At 40.7% G+C, this 20,830-nt stretch overlaps 1 protein-coding gene across 1 annotated transcript in view; it reads left to right on the top strand.

Annotated features, from left to right (window-relative positions):
• Window positions 1–20,830, top strand: part of drosha (drosha ribonuclease III) — a 502,261-nt gene that overhangs the window by 382,164 nt on the left and 99,267 nt on the right. Inside the window, exon 27 of the mRNA XM_057823946.1 lies at window positions 16,848–16,918. Coding sequence (XP_057679929.1) covers window positions 16,848–16,918 — 71 coding nt within the window. The remainder of the gene's footprint in view (window positions 1–16,847; window positions 16,919–20,830) is intronic.

The following is a 20,830-nucleotide window of genomic DNA, read 5'->3' as shown; positions in this document are numbered from 1 at the left end:
TTAAAAGGCTTCTATCCTCATCACATCTTTCTGTCAAATCTTTTTTGTGATGCTCTTCCTCCTAAAACCGTTGAACTATTAACATCTTTATCTGAGTCGATTCTGCTCACAGTACGAGACATTTTTGACCTGGAAAGACTGCTTCACCTCCTGCCCGGCAGGCGGTCGGGCAACCCCTGATTGCCCTCGCTCTCGGTTGTCGCTCCGCACGCGCAAACGTCGGTCTCGCCGAGCTAAGCCCAACTCCTGGAGAGCTGCAGCGTCTGCAGCTTTTTCTTATCTTATCTCCATCCTGATTGCCGCGCTCGGCTGCAGAGAGAGCGTCTGCTTTCAAGAGATCTTCCTCCTCCTCCTCGCGTCAAGCGGCGGGCGGAAAGTGCTGACTGGCACCGTGGCCCCCCTGTCGGCCCCGGGGCCCCCCGCGCTTGTCACGGGTTCATTATCGGCGGAGACAAAGTGGTAATCTATTCTGTCCCGTGGCTGTCGGCGGCGGTACGCCACGCTGGAAGCCTCCTCGCTTTCATCCCCTCCGACTCCGCCCCCCCCATCTCCAATTTCAACTTAATAAAAGTGATGAATAAACACGCAGTTCTGAGGGAACCTGCGAAAGGAAAAGTGCTGTCAGAGACACACTGCCAAACAAGCCGCAGACAAAAAAAAAATCCGGCAGACGCAAAGAAAGTGACGCGCCTTTGAGGGCGTCACATTCTCGTCTGATGTCGCCTCTTTTCTCTCACTGGGACTTTTTGTCATCTTCATTTCAGTTTTGGCGCTCAAACGCCGGCTTCAAGACCTTGTTAGTGAGCCGTCTCTGACTTGCTCCGCTTGTCTTTTGTGCTCTCGCTCCGCTCGCCTTCTTTTTCCGACGCTCTCATCTCGGCTTCGGCTGTTATTAGCTGGGAGACATGCCATGCGAGCGATGAGTCATGCTGTCACTGTTGCAACCCCCCCAATAACAAATAAATAAACCTTTCCCCAAGAGTTAGCAAGCAGACAAGTCTCTTCGTGCAAGACAAGCACCCTGCGGTAGTTACTTTCCGAGATATCGGAATTTTGTTTTAATGGTGGAAGGAAGCGCGTCAGCAGATGTGTGGTTAGTTTTAAGTCCGGATGAGTCTTTTAATCTGTACTTTTGTTTAGTGCTCAAAACCACGACCCGATTCAAACTTGCAGGAATCACTGAGATTAAGAGAGACTTTTGGAAGAACTAAAAAAAAAAAAAAACATGAGTGAGACTGAGATCAATACTGAGTCTTATGGGAATCAAGTCTGAGACCAGATCACGACTTGCCCAAAATTAGGAATCACTGACGTTCAGACTTTGGAGAAACAAGACTAGGACTGAGACAAAGAAGTCTTTCAGGAACTTAGTCCAAGATCAGATCAAGACTCGCCGGAAATCAGGAATCACTGTGATTAAGGCAAAATCAAGACTTTAGAGCAGGAGTGCTTGTGTTTAACACACCTGAAACAAATGATCAGCTCATCAGCAAGATCTGCAGCAGCCTGTTAACGATCCTGATTATTTGATTCAGGTGGGTTGGAGGAGGGAGACATGGAAAACAAGCTGGATAGGGGCTCCCGACGACCGGACTTAGGGCACCCTGCTTTAGAGAGTCAAGACCTAGACGGAGACTGAGACAAACACAGTCTTTCAGGAATTGACTTTGAAACCAAAGAGTGAACCAAAATCAGGAATCCATGAGATTAAGTCAAAATCACGACTTTTAGAAGTCAAGATTGAAAAAGGATCAAGACGAAGGCTGAATCTTTTAAGAATGAAGTCCAAGACCAGACCAACACTTGCCCAAACTAAGGAATCCCTGAGATAAAGTCAAAATAGAGACTTTGGAGAGACCTGACTGATACCGAGACAAAGATGTCTTTCAGGAATTTAGTCAGAGATCAGACCAAGACTTGTCGGAAATCAGGAATCACTGCGATTAAGTAAAAATTAAAACTTTAGAGCAGGGGTGCCCAAGTCTGGGTCCTGATTATTTGATTCGGGTGTGTTGGAGGAGGGAGCCATGGAAAACAAGCTGGATAGGGGCTCCCAAAGACTAAATTTGGGGCACCCCTGCTTTAGAGAGTCAAGACCTAGACTGAGACCAAGACAAACACAGTCTTTCAGGAATTGACTTTGAAACCAAAGATTTGACCAAAATCAGGAATCCGTGAGATTGTCAAAATCACGACTTTTAGAAGTCAAGATTGAAAACGGATCAAGACGAAGGCTGAATCTTTTAAGAATGAAGTCCAAAACCAGACCAACACTTGCCCAGAATAAGGTATTCCTGAGATACAGTTAAAATGAAGACTTGGGAGAGACCTGATTGAGACCAAGACAGTCTTTCGAGAATTTAGACCGAGATCATACCAAAACTTGCCGGAAATCAGGAATCACCGGGATTTAGTCAAGCTCAAGACAGACAAGAAAGCTCAAGAACAGACCAACACTTTACCAAAATCAGGTATCACTGAGATGAACGGTAACTTTTAGAGGTCAAGATCAAAAACTGATAAAGACCAGACCAACACTTGCCTGAAATGTGGCAAGTCATTACTGAGATAAAGTCAAGATCAAGATTTCTGGGAGTCAAGCCCAAGAATGAGACCAAGAGCAAGGGTTGTGGGAAATGAGTTCAGGACCATTCGAAGACGTGCACGAAATCAGGAATCACTGAGATTAAGTCAAATAGAATACTTTTGGGAGGCAAGACCAAGGCTGTAACAAGACCAAGAATGGGACTGATACAAGACAGTCTTTTGGGAATCAAGTCTATGACCCTACCAAGACCTTTAAAATTTGTCTTCAACCAAGACCGCTCTCTTATGTAAATCAATATTACCTCTCACCTGGAAGATCAGTGAGAAAAATCAGTCTATGCGTCAGCAATTATTCAGTTTAAAACCGCCAAGGCCGTGGCCAGGTTGTGGGATCCGCAGCCTCGTCAGGGGCAAACATTAATTCAACTCTACGCCTTCAACATAATTCCTAATCGCTCAATTGATTCGTCAAGCCCGCCCTCGCCGGCGGGTGCGTACGTGCAGAATTAGCAATGCACCTCGCGCCCGGAAAGCCGGAATATGACGTGCTCATAACGTGCGGAGCGGCGCTAACGGCTTAGCGCGTCTGTTTTTTGACCTTTGTTTTATTTGTTTCTCCTCCGCGGTGACCGCTGAACCTGCGCTGTGTTGCAAGTGGCAGATAATCTGCTGCTTTGCATGGGCGCAGCGGCGAAGGCGTCTATCTCAGGAGCCGGCGGCGGGGCAATTCTCCGTCGGAGAGAAAGAACCGCGGCGAGAGAGAAATGCGGCGAGGAATGGAAAGCGAAGGCATCTGCAATGCAAATGGCTGCCCTGCAACCCTGAATAATTCAAAGTGTTGAATGGAAATCTTGCTTTTCTGATCCTCTGTCATTAACTTCTGCCAGAGTGGGCCATTCTCATTTGGGCTCTTTTGGCCTGCGCACCTCCTGTTCTCCGGCGCCCACTTTACCTCTTTGGTCTTCATAGAAACCGTCGGCCTACTGTTTGCCTCTCAGGTCCTCGACTCCGATAAGCCTGCACCGCTTCCTTCCGACTGAAAGGAATTGAGAGAAAGCGGCAGAAGACGAAGAAAAGAGGCCCTCTCTCTGTTTTTATGGCCCTAATTTCCTTGTACAGTTGATCTGTGGATTATACGCTGCCAGCAGCCATGGGGGATACAGATGGTGAACCTTTTGTGAGGGCTCTCTCTAAGCTCTTCCTATTAAAAGAACGGAGAGAAAGGATTATCTCCCGCTCGCTGAATATCAGATTCCTTCACAATGCATCCGGTGTGTTCGTTGAGCGAGCGCCGTTCCTTTTGTTAATTGCGGCAATTGTAGCGCCGGCTCCTTTTTTTTTGGGTGGGGGTGGCTTGTTTCTCTGACTTTTTGAAAAGTAAGATGTTTGATGTTTCGACTGCACTGGCTCCTTTTGTCGCGGAAAGTTTCTTTAATGTGTTGTTTTCCGCGTCCGTCTGCTCCTTCAGCTCGCATTGAGCTGAGAGGGAGCTTAATATATTATTTGATGGATTAGAGTCTGAGCGTTTTTGAATAATTCATTCTGGGTTATTAATGTGACTGTCAGCCGCTGGTGTTTCGTACGCCCCTGACTCGCGCTTTTTAGTGGTCACGGAAGGCTCTCAGACATTGGAATTCTGGTCCCAAACATAGCGCAGTTAGCCTGGTACGGCTGAATGAGGCTTCTGACAGATGCGGACCTTCATTAGAGGAAAAATTCTGCAGTGTGTTCTTACTGACCTCCATCAAACATCCACAGTGCTCTACTTTTGGCGCCCAGTCGCACTTTTACCGACCTGCCTGCCCCTTAAATCCAAATCTAGCCATCGTCAGGTCGGTCGTACAAGGGCGCCGGGAAGAATGAGTTCAGTGTTTAACCTGTGTTTCATGCTTTAACTGTCACTCAGATAAAAGACCTTGCGGGTATTAGCGCAGAGAAACACCGAGTCGGTGTCAGACTAAGCCAAAGTGAATAGAAGGCTACGTTATATGAGCTTAAGATACACACAAGGTGTCCCTGAATCACATATTTTCTCCTCTTGCAAGTGGACTAACAGTTCCCTTGACGTTACGAGACGAGGAAAAGATTTAGATTTAACTTTTGGAAAGTAGGTATGTCAATTCCAGCAGATTTCAACCTTATATCCTGCAAGCTTGATAAAAAATCCCTTTATTGGTTTATGAGTAACCCGTAATTTTCTGACTATAAGGCGCACCTAACTATAAGCCGCTACCCAACGAATTTGACGCGAAAACAGCATTTTTTTCATTGTTAAGCCCCAGCTGTCCCCACTGTATTATGGGATATTTAAATCGAAAGATAATAATCGGAACACATAACGCTGTCAAAAGACCAAATGAACCACCATGACTGCAAAGCTTCATTATTTCAAGAAGCTTCATTTGGCCATCACTGCTCCCTTGGGGGACACGATCAACCTCTGCTGCCACATGCTGTTGACACTGTTTTCTTCCAACATGCCTCCTAGCATGCATTGCAGCGCTACAGATGTCAATAACAATCAAAATTCATGTTCTGTGGTAGTTATTTCTTCAGTTACTGTTCCAGTTGTTTCATTAATTGTTAGTTATGGTATCTGGTAACACTATATTTGACAGTGGCGCTATAAGACTGTCATAAGACCATCATAATTATGACATGACACTGCCATGAGCATTAATGAATGCTTATGATTAGGGCTGTCAAACGATTAAAATTTTTAATCGAGTTAATCACAGCTTAAAAATTAATCGTAATTAATCGCAATTCAAACCATATATCGAATATGCCATATTTTTCTGTAAATTATTGTTGGAATGGAAAGATAAGACACAAGACAGATATATACATTCAACATACTGTACATAAGTATTGTATTTGTTTATTATAACAATAAATCAACAAGATGGCATTAACATTATTAACATTCTGTTAAAGCGATCCATGGATAGAAAGACTTGTAGTTCTTAAAAGATAAATGTTAGTACAAGTTATAGAAATTGTATATTAAAACCCCTCAATGTTTTTGTTTGAATAAAATTTGTAAAATTTTCTAACAAACTAGTAGCTCGCCATTGCTGATGTCAATAATTACACAATGCTCATGGTGCTGAAACCCATAAAATCAGTCGCACCCAAGTGCCAGCAGAGGGTGACAAAATACCAAAAAACAAGTAACAAATGGACATGACACTGTGCTGTCATTTTAATCTGTTTGAGCGGGGCATTTGCGTTAAATGCGTCAAATATTTTAATGTGATTAATTAAAAAAAAAGTAATTAAAGCCCGTTAAAGCGATAATTTTGACATCCCTACTTATGATAGATGTCATTTTGTGTCATCCGGCAACTTATATCACTTTTGAATGGATGTAAAAGATCCAAGCAGGACATAAATGGAGTTTGTAACATACTTTTGCCAGATGACACTTAATGACATGTCATATGCATTCATTAATGCCCATGATAGTGTCATGTCATAATTATGAGGGTCCTTTGACAGTCTTATGACGCCGCTGTCAAATAAAGTGTTACCTATTAACCCAAATAAATCAACAAATAAGCCACACTGATTCAACATTAGGGGAAAAAGTAGCGGCTTAGAGTCCGGAAATTACGGTATTATGAAATTCCTTTTTTGAGCTCTCTGACCTTTGACCTCATCGCACCAAAATTTAATCACCTCGAACGTTTCAGACTGGAAACATACACTGGGGAAAAATGCATGTTAAGAAACTGAAGAACAAGTAACAATTCTTAAAAAAAAAAAAAAAAAAAAATATATATATATATATATATATATATATATATATATACATATATACTTTTTGGGGCTTTGTACTCTCAAGCAACTCTAGGTAACTTTTCAACCTTTATAAAATATTTTCATAACATTTGCGATAATATGTGAACCGACAACTAGTTCAATGACACCTGTTTTATATCTAGAGGGAGTCTGTACCACTTTGACCGGCACTCATTAACTTTGAGGAGGGTGGCAGGAACCCTGCCGCACCAAAAAACTACAAATATACTGACTGGTTTACGGCATATGTTACTTCCCCCTTTTCCCTTTCATTCATAAGGCAGAAGTCGATGCAAACTCTTTCGTGTGAAATCTGCAAAGATGGCAGAGCAACAAAAGACACAAAAAGTTTTGTCCGAGGAGGAAAAAAAGGATAGAAGGACACTCAAGATTAAACATTTGCCCGGCTTTCACCCGCTGAGGTGACGCCCCCCCCCCCCCCCCCCTCCGCCTCAACCGAACTCGTCAGTCAGCCACACGAAGCCACATTGTTGCTAACCGTCATATGTTATTGTTTGGCCACAACTGGATTCATTACCTCATTACTTTTCATCCTTCACACAGTTGCTGGAAACCGAGATGTCGTTTAACCCATCTGCAGGCGACCGGTAGATGAGGATTTTAGTACAACTTTAAATTCGTAGTCCTTTTTTAAAAAAACAATATTTATTTGGCCCTAATACTCCATTGTAGCATCGTATCGACATGCATCATTAAGTTTTTTTCACATACTTAAGTGATACATGACATTTATTTATCTATTCTGCTGGTGTTCACTCTTAGAACAATATAGACATACTACAAAAATGGAAAGTAAGAATTGTTTTAAATCCTGTTGGAAAAGTGAAGTCACAGTGTTCGGAGTCAGTTTACACTCCATTCTTTTGCACTAGTTAATGCCATCAGCATTTGACCTTATTGTTTATTTATGATTTTTTATTGTTATCCATGTGTTTATTTGTACTTTAATAAAGAATTTAAGTGTTCCAAAATGTTTTGTGAACTAATAATTGTTATAAAAAATTAAATTGCAAGATTAGTTAAAAAAAAAAAAAAGTTTGTAAAAAAATTGCTAGATTAAGTCGAGTAATCGTTAAAAAAGTCGGCAGATTAATCAGGAGAACAATAATCGTTTGAGACACCCTTAGATTTAACGAAACTAAGCGCTCATGCGCTGGTCCTCATGGGAAAGGCAGTCTTCCTTAAGGCCAAACACTACTGCTTTTGTCCACCGGCTTCACTAAAATCGATCAAAACTGAAAAGTTACCAAGTGTTGCCTTAGGTTTGATGCGATATTATTTTTACAAGAACTACACACATTCATGACAACAAAATGATTTTTTAGCAAAGTATCTCAGAAGTTTGATTAAAAATTGCCTTTATTCGCTCTTGAGTTATCTTGAAAATAAACGTACCCACGTAACCGAACGCGTTAGTTATCGTTTACGACTTCTCACTCTGTTTGAATTTTTCATTCATTCATCTTCTGAAACGCTTGTCTTCATGAGTGTGCTGGAGCCTTTCCCGGCTAACAACAGATGAGAGGCAGGGTACACCTTGAACTGGTTGCCAGCCAGCACAAGGAGACAGACAACCATCCACGCACACACTCACACCTACGGACAATTTGGAGTGTTCAATCAGCGTACCACGCATGTTTTTGGGATGTGGGAGAAAGCCGTAGTACCAGAAGAGAAACCACACAGGCATTCAGAGAACATGCAAACTCCAAACAAAGAGGCAGGATTGAACCAACAATCCCAGTTAGGCCTGTCGCGATAACAAATTTTAGTGTGCGATAATTTATCTCATAAATTATTGCAATATGCGATATTGTTGCGCCCCTACATTTAAAAAAAAAAAAAAAACAATTTACAATAACACATTGAGAATACAGTATATATTAATAGATCAAGTACACCCATTTAAACGCGATGTTTACTCTTAAATTTAAAAAATACTGTTTAAGAAATCACAACTAAAAACAAAAGACAATGCCTCTTAAGTAAAAGACAACAATATTAATTCCGCACAGAAACATAGAATAAATAAAATGTGTTTTTCAAAAAAAAAAAAAAAAAATTGCACTTAATACCTTTTTTTTTTTTTTTTTTTTAGGCAAATGAAAATTTTTCCCCTCATAGCTTCTGCTATGGTGTTCCATAGGGATGCAACGATACAGTTAAGTCACAGTTCGGTACGATTTTTGATACGGGGAACACAATTTTCGATTCAATTAAATACATTTAATGCTCTGGGGGAAAAAAAAAAAATGTATTTTTTGTTCCGTTTTTTTTTTTTTTTTTTTTGCTAACGAGCAAATATTAAATTGCCATCATATAAACATGCATTTTAGTGCATAAAATTTATGTGCTTTTTACTGAAGAAATTTTGTATAAAAGTGCTGAAAACAATCTTTACTGTTTGTAAAGTGAGGCGGAGCACACTGTTGATTGCTACAGCTCTCTTAGCAGCTAGGTTTACTACATGAGCAAAACATCCTATTTGTGGTCCGAATCCATATGTGTCACGTACTGAATTAACAATATTTGCAGCATTATCTATAGTCACTGGTATGGATTGATTTGGCCTGCTTAACTTCCATTCAATAATGGCGGTTTATAATTCATCGATGTAGTATATGGACTACGTGTCACTCTGGGCTCATGTAGCCAATGGCATGGGATGTGGCACATCTAGTTTGCTATTTCTTGATATCTAGTGTGTGCGCGCATTAAAAAAGTTAGCAAACACCACAGAAGTCTGCTCATTACTGCACAACACCAGCATATGACAATCGACTTTCATAAACAGGACGAGTGTGAAGCACAGCGCTCTTAATTTGCCACTCAATGTTCATCATGTCCATTCAGCTGTCCGTTGTCAAAGCGAAGTTGTTCGTAGCAGCCAAGTCTGTAACAATGTTTTGGCGGACTTCGTTGTAAATATCCGGAGATGCACGCGCGACTTTCCACCTCCATGATGAAACGTTCTTCGTCCATGTTCGCTGGTGTTTAAACTGTTAATAAGACACTGGGCTGTTGACTCCAGGCCTGGATCCGCCCATTTTGACGGATGCGTCCCCAGCAAAAATAGAAAATCGCCTAAACCATTCGGCGGGCTCCGGCACTGACGTGGCCGGTGTAGGTTGAACAATAGGATATAATGGGAACAGATTGGCTCCTGCGCTATTTTTTGCCGGACCTGGAACGAAGATGCATTTTGCGTAGTTGGTAACAAGGAATCAGAACTTTTAACAGCACGTCTGTCACACGTGCACACGCACGTGCACGCGAGGCGATAAATCGCAGCGGAAAAAATACCGCCTTCATTTTTATTTATCATGCGATAAATGGAATTATTGCATATTGCGACAGGCTTTATCACAGTACTGTGAAGCGGACATGCTAACCACTCCGCCACTGTGCCACCCCTGTCTGAATTCATTGAACAAATTCTTAATCACAAAGTTCTTCATACGTTTTAGCGTTATTAACTTGTTAGCATCCATTAACAATGATTTACTAGGCTAGCAGCGATCGAACAGTAATGCCTTTATTCGCTCTTGAGTTATCTTGAAAACAAACATAGTTGGTTGTCATTTGCTATTTCTCTGTCTGAATTTATTGAATAAGTTCATTATCACAAAGTTCATCAGTTTTAGCGTTATCAACTCATTAGCTTCCATTAACTGTAATAAACGTCCAATCCATTCCAACTATAAGTGGCGAGCAACGATCGAATGCTCAAATGATCGCTGTTCGCCACTTGGCAGTTGAACGTCTATCACCACTAATGGTCACAATCATCAAAGCGATAAACCATCCCTGAATCCATCACTTATTTCCCTGATGACAAGGAATGCCCCGCCCGCGTCCATAACGCGGGCCAGCTGCGGAAACGGTTTCGCGGTTTGGCCCGGTCGTGCCATTGCTACAAAATGGATGCCGGCATCTTAATTGCTGGGGCCTCTCAGCGGCTGCGTGCGGCGGCTGTCAGCTGCAGCCTGGCGGGCCGAACCGAGGCGGAGCGCATTCACACGTCTCCGTTTAATGATTGCACCAAGTTGTGCAATTTATTAGATGGCTTTGGGGCACTTTTTTTTTTTTTTTGCACTGACAGCCTCCTTGTCAGGGCCGCTGCGGCGTGAATTAACTGCATATCTTGCTTTCTTCATCCAAAGGCCCTTTGATTGACACCAAAGGTGTTGCTTTGAGATTTTTAATACCTTTTTCAAATCCCCCCGGGTGCTCCGCTGGTTTTTTCCTGCTTTACCCCCCTCCTACCCGATCCTCCTTGATGGGGGAACTTTTTGAAAATCTAATCAGAAGCAAAAACTTTGCATTTAAGTGACTTTGACGCATCCGTTTGGTAGCTTTCCAAATGCGCCGTGTCATCAAATAATGAAGTTAACTGCCTCCCGGACACCCCCCGGTCCACACACACAAATGTATTGTGAGTAGTAGTTAAAAGCCATTGAAAGGCGGTCTCACAGCTGGTCTCCAGAGGCAACATCTGTCACGTAGCTGCATCTCAAACTGCACAAACCGCAAATCCCCGCTGCCGATACTTAGTGGAGAGTCAACCGGGAAGAGCTTGGCGTGGTCGGGCCTCACGCCCTCCCCAGCCAAAATTACACTTGACTCGCACATCTGAAAGGACTTAAACAGTGAGCTACTTTTCATGCAGTGTTTACATTCGGGCCACATGTGGCGAGCGATTATTTTTTTAAAAACACTTTACTTCAACAGACGCGTGACCCCACATTGATGCAGTTTGAGAGATGTGTGTTCAGGCTCCCCGTCTAGTCAACAGGTGGTGCCGTAAGACCTATCCTGTTAAACGTTTGGAAATTCAAGATGGGCTTTATCTTTTAAGAACTACAAGTCTTTCTAGCTGTGGATCCTTTTCAAGTGCTTATGACAGCAAAAAGCATGTTTATTTCATATTTCACTCGGTATTTTATGCTCCTGAATGAAATGGACCGCTTGGATGTGTGTGGAAGCGATCGATATATTTATTCGATTTTTTGAATCCCGCCCCATGAAAATGAGTGACTTCCCAGATTGAGGAAGAATGCGAATGTGGCCTAAGCGGACTAATCCTCTTAAATATATACAGCCAATACTACAGTATGCAGAACAACTGCGGAATCAGCTGATTTTGCAGATGAATTCGTTTATTTTTCGCATCGTGCCAGCCCAATGTGCTGCAGACTTTTGTTGCTGCACCAGGGAGAGGCGTCTGAGCCTTTTCGGGTTTCAAAAAGTTCCCGTTCACCACGGAGAATGGCCAAAACAAGTCTGATAATTGTGGGACCATGGACTGACGAGGAAGTGCGTAAGCTACGTGTTTATATTACTGTATTGGCCCGAATATAAGACAGTTTTTTGCACTGAAATAAGACTGAAAAAGTGGGAGTCGTCTTATATTCGGGGTCTAGACGTTATACCCATTCACGACGCTAGATGGCGCCAGATATCAATTAGGTGAATGCTGAACTTGAGGAGCAATGTTCTGTCATGACAGATCTCAGCTACTCTCAAGTTTAACCAGTTTGCATTATTTTATTGCAAAGTTTTTCCTTATTCAGATTTGGTTCAAGACTACAGTTACAGTTAGACCTCACTTTGATGGTTAATGCAGTTATTGCAATTGTGTTGTTTTATCACAATAGATTGGTTTATTTACATTTCAAAAACCATAAGCCATTCATTTACGAATGTGATTGCACTTTAGTTTACATATTTAAATGTTAAGATATTAAGATTTGAATGAGGCAAAATAACATGCTTTTTCTCTCAAATATATTGTTATAATCATTTGTTTCAGATGTACTTATTTTCTGTATAAAAATTAGGGTGTTCAAAAATTATTTTTTCAATCTTGAGTCTTGAAAAAGAGGGCGTCAACTTCAGGGCCGTCTTATATTCGGGCCAATACGGTATGTCAAATACTGGGATCATGGCACACGTTTTAATAAGGAGGTGGCTTGCATATTTTGGGTGACAATGCTCCCTGTCCACTGAAAAGGCCACTTGGCCGACGACCAGCGGCTTATCGCACACCTTGGTCGCCGGCCGATAAAGGCGTGCCTCGGCTTGAGCCTAGGGAGCCTCCCGCTCTCGTCTCCGGTCCTCGATTGTGTCCAGACTTCCACCCTCCTCGGTCCTCTTTGTGTGCCCGCCAATAGAGCACTATCCTCGGCTTGTTTGTCCAGTTTGTCCAGCGGTCATTCTCCACTGCGTCCCCGGCAACAAGCACTCCTTCCAGGGCCGCAGCAGCGGAACAACGAGCCCAAACTTGCTCGCCGCCAGGGGCTGGCCGATCGGTGAAGGCTTTCAACCTTGCACCTGTGTGTGACATGAGTTGGGGTAGTTTTGTGTGATTTTTCATTTTTGAAAGGCGAGGAAAAGACTTGGAGAAGCTGTTCGGTTCGGGTTGACATGTCACCTAGCTTTCACGCATCCTACTTTGATTACGCTCTTTCCTCTGTTTCCGAAGCCGGGGCAGGGAAATGACAAAAGCCGGACTAACTCCGGTGACATAAAATACCGTTCGGGAAGTTTAAGAAGTCGGCAGTTTTGACCGTTTTGCGGTAATTTAGCCCTGTCGCACTAAATAAATGCATTTTTAATATTTAATTTTCCATTTAGCACAAGACTGTTATTTGTAAAGACCATACAATTTATTTAGCAATTGGAGAAAATTAGTTCGGTAAAAAGAATATCAAGTAAAAATATTGGAGTAGAGAGATTAAAACAATGATGACATTTTGCTGCTCTCTGTCGCATTTTCCTTCTTCTGAATCTTCCCCCACAATGGGCTGAATTCTAAATCAGCTGAAATCGTTACTCTGCCGACATCATCACCCAGATGAAGGCGCTAGAGAGCTATAATGACAGGCGGTGCTCAATGGCAAATTAAAAGACTCATTTCTCAGCGCTTTGCCAAATTGTTGTATATAGTCGAATCCTCTCAAAATATGATTTTAATTCACATAATAATGCTATTTAATATTTTTTTGTGCTGTCACAGGCACTTTAAAGATATCTCAAAAGAAAGAAATGTTAGCGCCAAAGTCACTTTTTGACTTGCTTCCTATCAAACTTGTTGGAATTTTCCAAGGAGTGACTTAAAACGGGCAATTATGTGCAATCAAAAATATCTGTAGTGGTCTTGACATATTCCTAAAATGACTTAGACCGCTTTTAGGGTTAAGATCAGATTATCACCCTGCGATTGACTCGTGACCATTTCAGGGTTCCCCTAAACATAGCTGGCAACCTTAATAAGGACATCCAAAATGGAAAGATGGGTCATCTCAGTCTTACTCCAGTTTTCAAAACTGACCTCAAACCTAACACCACATGGCAATTATATGCTTTTAAAAACATAATTGTTAGTATTGACGTGTCATGATGGAATATTTAGACTCCATATGGAGTTAAGGAAGCCCAAAATGACCTGTTTTGGCTCCAAAGTAGTCCTTTTAGATGTTAGCCGACTACAACAAGTGAGCCGTAGGCCGGATCTCACCGGGTGCGAGCTTGTCGTCGGTGGACTTAATCACATTTGAACAACATTTGTTCCACGCCATCAGTTCGGTAGGAAAGCACACACTAGCCTAGCTCGCGCGTGCGTTAGCTTCTGTCATTTGTTTGTGTTTCTTTATAGCTTTTTGTTGCAAATGGCCTCTTTGCCATCTGAAAGCACTTTTCTTCCCCAGATGATGAATCCCTCATATGTTTTTGATGTCTTCCATGAAAAGCCGCTCGCGCGTGCCCATTCCCCGCGCCTCATTTATGCACGTAATAAAAAGGGCCGCATGATTGTATACCCAATTTGCCAGGTGGTTATTACTTTCCAAATTGAATGAGCCGCCCTAAGTGTGATGGTTGCAAGTTGCGCGCCGCTTAAAGGCACTCTGATAGTTGCGTCGAGTTGAGTAAAAGAACAAAAAGATGCGGAGGAGAGTGGAGAGAGGGGGGAAAAAAATGAACCAGATGCTGCAAATCATTCTCACAGAGAGAAAGAGAGAGCGAGACACATTTGTGATATTCACCCCGCCAGCAGCGTTCCCACATTCTGGACCAGTCCTTTTGTCCAATTTATTTTCTCTTCCTCATCTTTTTTTGCACGCTCGCTTGTGCACCGCTTGCATAAAAATGCCTTTTGTTTCAAACGCGGATAAACAAAGCTGTGTGTTGTTTTACTTCTTTAAATATTTGCTGCGACTTTTATGGTTCTTAGTTTGAAAAAGCCAAGTCGTCTGTTGCGGCGGGGTGTTTTTATTGTAGTGACATGTCGGTTTTGCTCTTTACACAAGCCCTGGGGTTATTTTGCATCTCTGAAAATGTAAAACATAAAAACAGAACTGCTTCAAATGAGGTAATAATTCTCTAAAGTTGAATTTTGTAAAAAAAAAAAATAAAAAAAATTCATGGTGTTCAACTTACTGCCTGAAATTGGATGTCCAGTTCATTCGGGAATACTCATCTTTCAGTTCTATTGACCGTCAGTGGAACTGGAATGGAAAACTCAGATGCAGAGTTTTCTAGGTTAAGAAAAAAAAGATCTTTATTTTACAAACACTCACTCAGGGTAAAAGCGGGCAGCAGGATCTTAAATAAAAATAAATAAATAAAAAATCACCCAACCAAGGAGGACAAAAATGTTGTCATAAACACAAAATAGTAAACAAACTCAAATGGCTTCTAAAATTCTTCAGGATCAGATTCACTTGAAAAGAAATCTTTGGGTGTGGAAGAAAGCTGGCTCGGATGACACGTCAGTGGACAATGGCACTCACGGTGTGACGGCCAATGAGATCATTTTGTGCTTTTAATGATGGAACTTATTCACTGCAAGCTTTCCCACTTAACTCATTTGCTCCCAAAAACGTATAAATACGTTCTATTTTTAATTTTTTTAGTGTCCCAAAGACGTATGTTTTTTTTTTTTTTCTTTTTTCAAAAAAGACATATCTGGGTCGTGATTCAATTTAGCTCCAAAGCACAAAGCTGAAAATCCATTTTAAAGCAGTAAAACTGGCCACTGGAGGGCAGTAGCGCATTTGGTAAGACCCGCAACCCGATTCAATGGCAACGAACGGCCAAGCCGCACGGCCGGTCGCCAGCGGAAGATGACCGAATGGATGCCAGGCGGCGGACGACCGAGCAGAACGACCGGGACCACTACTGCAGCGGACGATGTCTTTGAGTCTGTGCTGCTCGCGAGCAGAGCCCGCAGAGACTCAAAAAAATTCATCATTATGAGACAGACGGCAATGAGGGAAACGTTTAACCGGCTGTCGCGGCCAGAACAGCGTCATCTTTCAGTTAGTTATGTGTAAATAAATTGTTACTTTGCTATCAAAAGCTCTATTTATCTTGTTGTTTATCTTATTTTGTAAAAGGAAAACATTATTCAGATGTTTGGGATGTACCTAAAGCAAAAAATAGCTGTGTATAATTCAGTTATATTTGAAATGTATGCTTTCACAAAAAGCTCAATTTCTCTGTTTTTTTCATCAGAAATTGGAAAATTGCTTAAACTAAGCTATTTTCTAATGCTGATTTCTAAAGAATGGAAAAAGATAATAACTATTTTTTTCTGCCGAAAGAAGAGAGTCTAATCTTTCTTTTGGTGTGTTACATGTTTATATAACAATAGAACAGAATTTTCTGTGGGCCTTGCAAAATCAGTCAAAGTCCAGTAAAACGGCCGGGAGCGAAGGGCCTTGCTCCGGTGAAAATGGCTGGGAGTGAATGAGTTAACGTGGATATTTGACTTGATTAGCTATCAAGTCAAAATGCCATCAAAATAATACATGTAAATTAAAAAATCAATGACATTGCAAAACTTTCTTACCTCAAGTGCTGAAAATGAAGAAATCTGTGTCGACTTTGTCACCAGCTGCCAGTGAACCCTATTTTTGTTAGACAATTCTTGCATACAGCAAAGTCCTTGTTCACCTTACTTCCTTTCTTGTTGGTGTAAAATCTAAAGTGTGTCCACATGTGTGATTTGTAGCAATAGTTTTCTTACTTATTCCTCCACCGTTCCCATGAAGCTTTTTTATTTTTTTCAACCCACTTGGAGCTTCCTCTCTTCTTCTCTAGACAACTTGTGCACACTTTAACTTCACCGCCACTCTCGAGCGCCCCTAGTGGACCGCCAAGGAATTGCTCTACAAACATTGAGCAGTTTACAGCATCCAATGGCCAATATGTCAAATAAAAGTATCGATACTTGGCGGGAGCATATCGATAACCGATCGGGTTGCAAAATATCGCGATATATCACTGTATCGAGATATTGTCACACTCTTACTTACCACCATCAAGTGCGGAGTGAAAGAACAATGCAAAGTAAAACAAAAAAAACGCTATATGAATCCAAGGCACTGTCATTATTTATTCGTATTTTATTAATTTAAAACATTACAATATGATTTGTTTTTTAGAGAAATAAAAATTGGTGTCTATCACAGGTGCCGTTTATTTGGAAGGCGGTTTGGACGAAGCCCGCCAGCTCTTCGGGCGCCTTCTCTTCAACGGCCAGGTAATTTTCACCCTTCTCTCTCATCTAAAATACACTTCTTCTCTATTCCTCTTGTCAGCCTTGTTTGTTCTTAGTCACTCCTAATCAAGCCCGACGAATCCTCTCCGCTTTGGTCAAAGAAGCGTCATAAACATTGGAGTTTTCTTTGCCAGTGAAACTTCACAGGGAGATGAAAGTTGGCCACAAGTTGACACGTTGTAAGATTTGAGAGCGCCGCTTCACAGCCGAAACGTCTGCTCTTATTATTTTAAGCAATACATCCGGACATGAAACATGCCTCGCATTTGCATATTTATTTTCAACCGACGTGTTTCGACCGCTGATGCGTTTAGATAAAATAGAAGCGGGGGGGAGAAAAAGCATCTGGAATATTAAGATGGATATTTAATTTAGTTGTTTTTCGCTTTTAGCATGCTTTCAATACGCTTGTCAATAATGCATTGTAATATGTGTAGATGCAGAGTACAAAGGTTTTACCTTTTGAAGGAGATCATATTTAAGTGGCATTGACTCATTCACTGCCACCCTTCCAGTTCAAATGGATTGGACGTCTACTAGTCATTTCAATTCACAGCAGAATAATGAAAGTAGCCACATGATTGGGACTTAATATCAAGTAGTGTTGCAACCCAAAATGATCCAATGTAAACAGAACATCACATTAGTATAGATATTTTCGCTTTGTATAGAAATCTAACTGTAAAATAATACTTGTTACTAGTGGTAAGACATAGTATAATACGTTAGCTTAATATCATTAATAATGGATTAATTATTGTCTGTGTTCTGCGGAATTTTATGTTTTGCTATTTTCAATTATCTTGCACGCATTTCACACATATAGGCGGCTGGGGGAGCCAATTGGCTAAATATCAAATGGACATTGAGCATAAGGAATCCCGTTAATGTAACAAGTCAGCACAAGTTTGGCGCCATCCCCTTGAGCAAAACGTGCATTGCAGGAACAGGTCTATTTATGGCGATAATGACGGGAAAAATTTAAAGTTTTATATCCTTTTTCCATTAGATAAAGTGGTACCTCAAGATACGAAATTAATTCGTTCTGCATTGGCTTTCGTATCATGATTTTTTTGGGTATAATAATTCACTTTTCACAATTTTCTAATTTGTTCCCAGTGCTCCAAATCACCACATTAACTTTGCTGTCATGTCCTTTCTTTGTACTAGCAGTACAGCCCAGCGTTGCTCGGGTTTGTGTAACGTGAATGCAATTCAACCGAATGGCAGATAAAACACACTTTACTTAGAGATGCAGTTTTAATGTAGTACAGTGATCCCTTGTTTTTCACGGTTAATAGGGACCAGAACCCGCCGTGATTAATGAAAAACTGCCTTCCCATTTAAAAAAATAAAATAAAATAAAATAAAAAAATCTTAATTTATTTTATTTTTTTCTGTTCAATATGTTAAGATTTAGCATTGGAAAGATACATATAGGACATGTTTTCCCCTTTTTTGTATATGGCCGAAAACACTCAGGTGCCTTGAAGTTTCGCTCTGAGACCCCCAATTTGGCCAAATTTCAAAATTGTCTGATATGCATGTGTGATACATCATTGGAAAGCTTAAAATCTCAATTTTCTGGGGGAAGAAAAATTTTGAACGGGAGGGCATTGTAAAAAAAAAAAAAAAAAAAAAAAAAATTAACAGCAACACCCTATCTGGAGGTGACAGCACGCGAGAGCAGAATTACAGACGCCATGACTTTAACGAGATATTATCACGTACTTACCTCATTTCGATCTAAAACCTCCATGTAGCATGTATCACAGAGAGTCAAGACACAGCTGTGAATGGCCACAGCTGGATTTTTTGGGAATTTTATGCGTGAAACATGGCAATATAACAAGGGTCGGGATGCAGAAATCGCAGACATGAAGGAGTGGTTGAGATTTTCTTTTTCATATATTTACCCTTTTAAAGGTTTTTTAAATTTTTCTTTGTTTGGATCGATTATTTATCATCTAACATATCGGAGAAAATGCGACAGTAACAAAAAATACAATTAAGGGATATTTATGAAGTCGATATCTGTGACTTTTTTACAGACGCCATTTTTTTCATTGTGACATAATTTGTTTAAAATTTTGAAATATGCAAATGAATAATTTTTCAAAGTTTTTTGTTTTAAACGAAATATAAGACATCAATTATTGATTCTAAGCTAAAAATGACAGACATTTTGAATAATAAATATAATTAATTACCTTGGTTTTATGGCTGAGTTGAAACAAAAGCGGTTGCGCAACGTCTGTTAACGGTGGTTTTCAGGGTAAAACGGACAAATTAAAAATAGTTTGGGGGCTTAATGCTCCATGAATCTGCTATTGCAGCATATAGACATAATGTTCTATCAAACTCAACAGTTGTTTTGGCTTAAAATACAGCATTTTCTTTTACAGAGGGGTGCAAGAGCAGAAACTGCTTTTTCAGTCTTGTCTGTGTTTTCCGCCATATATAAGTATATACATTTTAATAAATGGTTTTGAAGCACTTCAAATGTAATAATTTTGATGTTTTAAACATTTTACTGTCCCACTAAATTATTTTTAAACAAGAATAAAGTACTGTAGTAGAAAGTGCTTGGCTTTATGAAATGCTTCATTGAGTGAGTCTACTCAAATCCTCTGACGAACACACAATGAGTTGCCACAGCAACTGTTTAACTAGTTAAACAATCATTGACGCATGATGATGTTCGTGACTCTGGGAAGATCAAAGACAAACATCTGTCAACATAGTTAATTTTTATAAGCAACTCCAGTGCAGTGCCGCAGTGCCTGACGAACATTAAGCAGCGAGAGGGAACGAGGCAGCAAAAGTGAGACTACGCAATCGGCTCGGGACAGCTCATCTGTATTTTTTTTTTTAAATTGAAAAAAAAAATCCGCGATGGACTGAGGGCGCTAATTAGAGAGGGATCACTGTAATAGTAAAACGGCAGCATAAAAGGGTTAATGTGCAATCGCTTTTCTATCTGTATTATTGCAGTTTTTATGTTTCACACTTGCTGCTCTTGTGCCCCATACAGTGCACGACCACAAAGGACTGACTTTATTGAACAGAAAACACCAGAAGAGAACAACAACAACCACTATTCTCAGTCATGGTTGCCACAACTACCCATGAACCATTGCGGCCGTAACACATAAATAAATTGTCACGGTATGAATATCGAGCCGAAATGAATCCTTTAATTTTTTTTTAATCCAGCGTCTTGTTATGGAGTACTCAAATCCTCAACATATCATCACATCAAATTTAAATTTGTACATGTAACCATATAGTTTGAAAGCCAACTGCGACATTGCAATTGCAAGAGACTCGTCTTTTGCCTAAAAAACTGCGCTGTCGCCTCCACAGTCAGGGATTTTCAATGCTAGTTTTTGGAGTTTTGAATGAATTTTCCACACTACATGGAGCCCTACAGAGATAAAATCGAACATCGAGCACTCCCAGACCCAGTAAAATTTTGTCAAAATCCGACCAGCTGTTTCAAGTCAATAGGGAACGAAAACACACAGTTCCCTTTATTAATAAGCATATATAGCGTCGTCGCATCCTTGTGGCGCTTAAGTGTAACTAGTTTGTGAGGTTCCAGCTCTTTATACAGATGTTATCACATGACTACTTGAGCTCCTAACAAACACGGAGTGCTGGAAGACTAGCTAACTTCAGCAGCCATTTCTTGGTAGCTATTTCATTTCGCTGTTTGAGCATTGATGAATGAACACTGTGTTGCACATTGTGGGGTGTATAATTTGTTTACATTTATAGTCAATTGTAGTTACATTATATCATTGCTGCGAGCGGGAATTATCTATTACAAGACAAATTATCTTTCTTGTAATGATTAATTTTTCCTTATATGAAGCGGTAAAAACTTTTGAA

This window comes from Corythoichthys intestinalis, chromosome 20 (genome assembly GCF_030265065.1).
Source record: "Corythoichthys intestinalis isolate RoL2023-P3 chromosome 20, ASM3026506v1, whole genome shotgun sequence".
In the NCBI taxonomy this organism is placed as follows: Eukaryota; Metazoa; Chordata; class Actinopteri; order Syngnathiformes; family Syngnathidae; genus Corythoichthys; species Corythoichthys intestinalis.
Note: the sequence above shows the minus strand (reverse complement) of the source record. Positions and strands in the feature narration are given on the sequence as shown.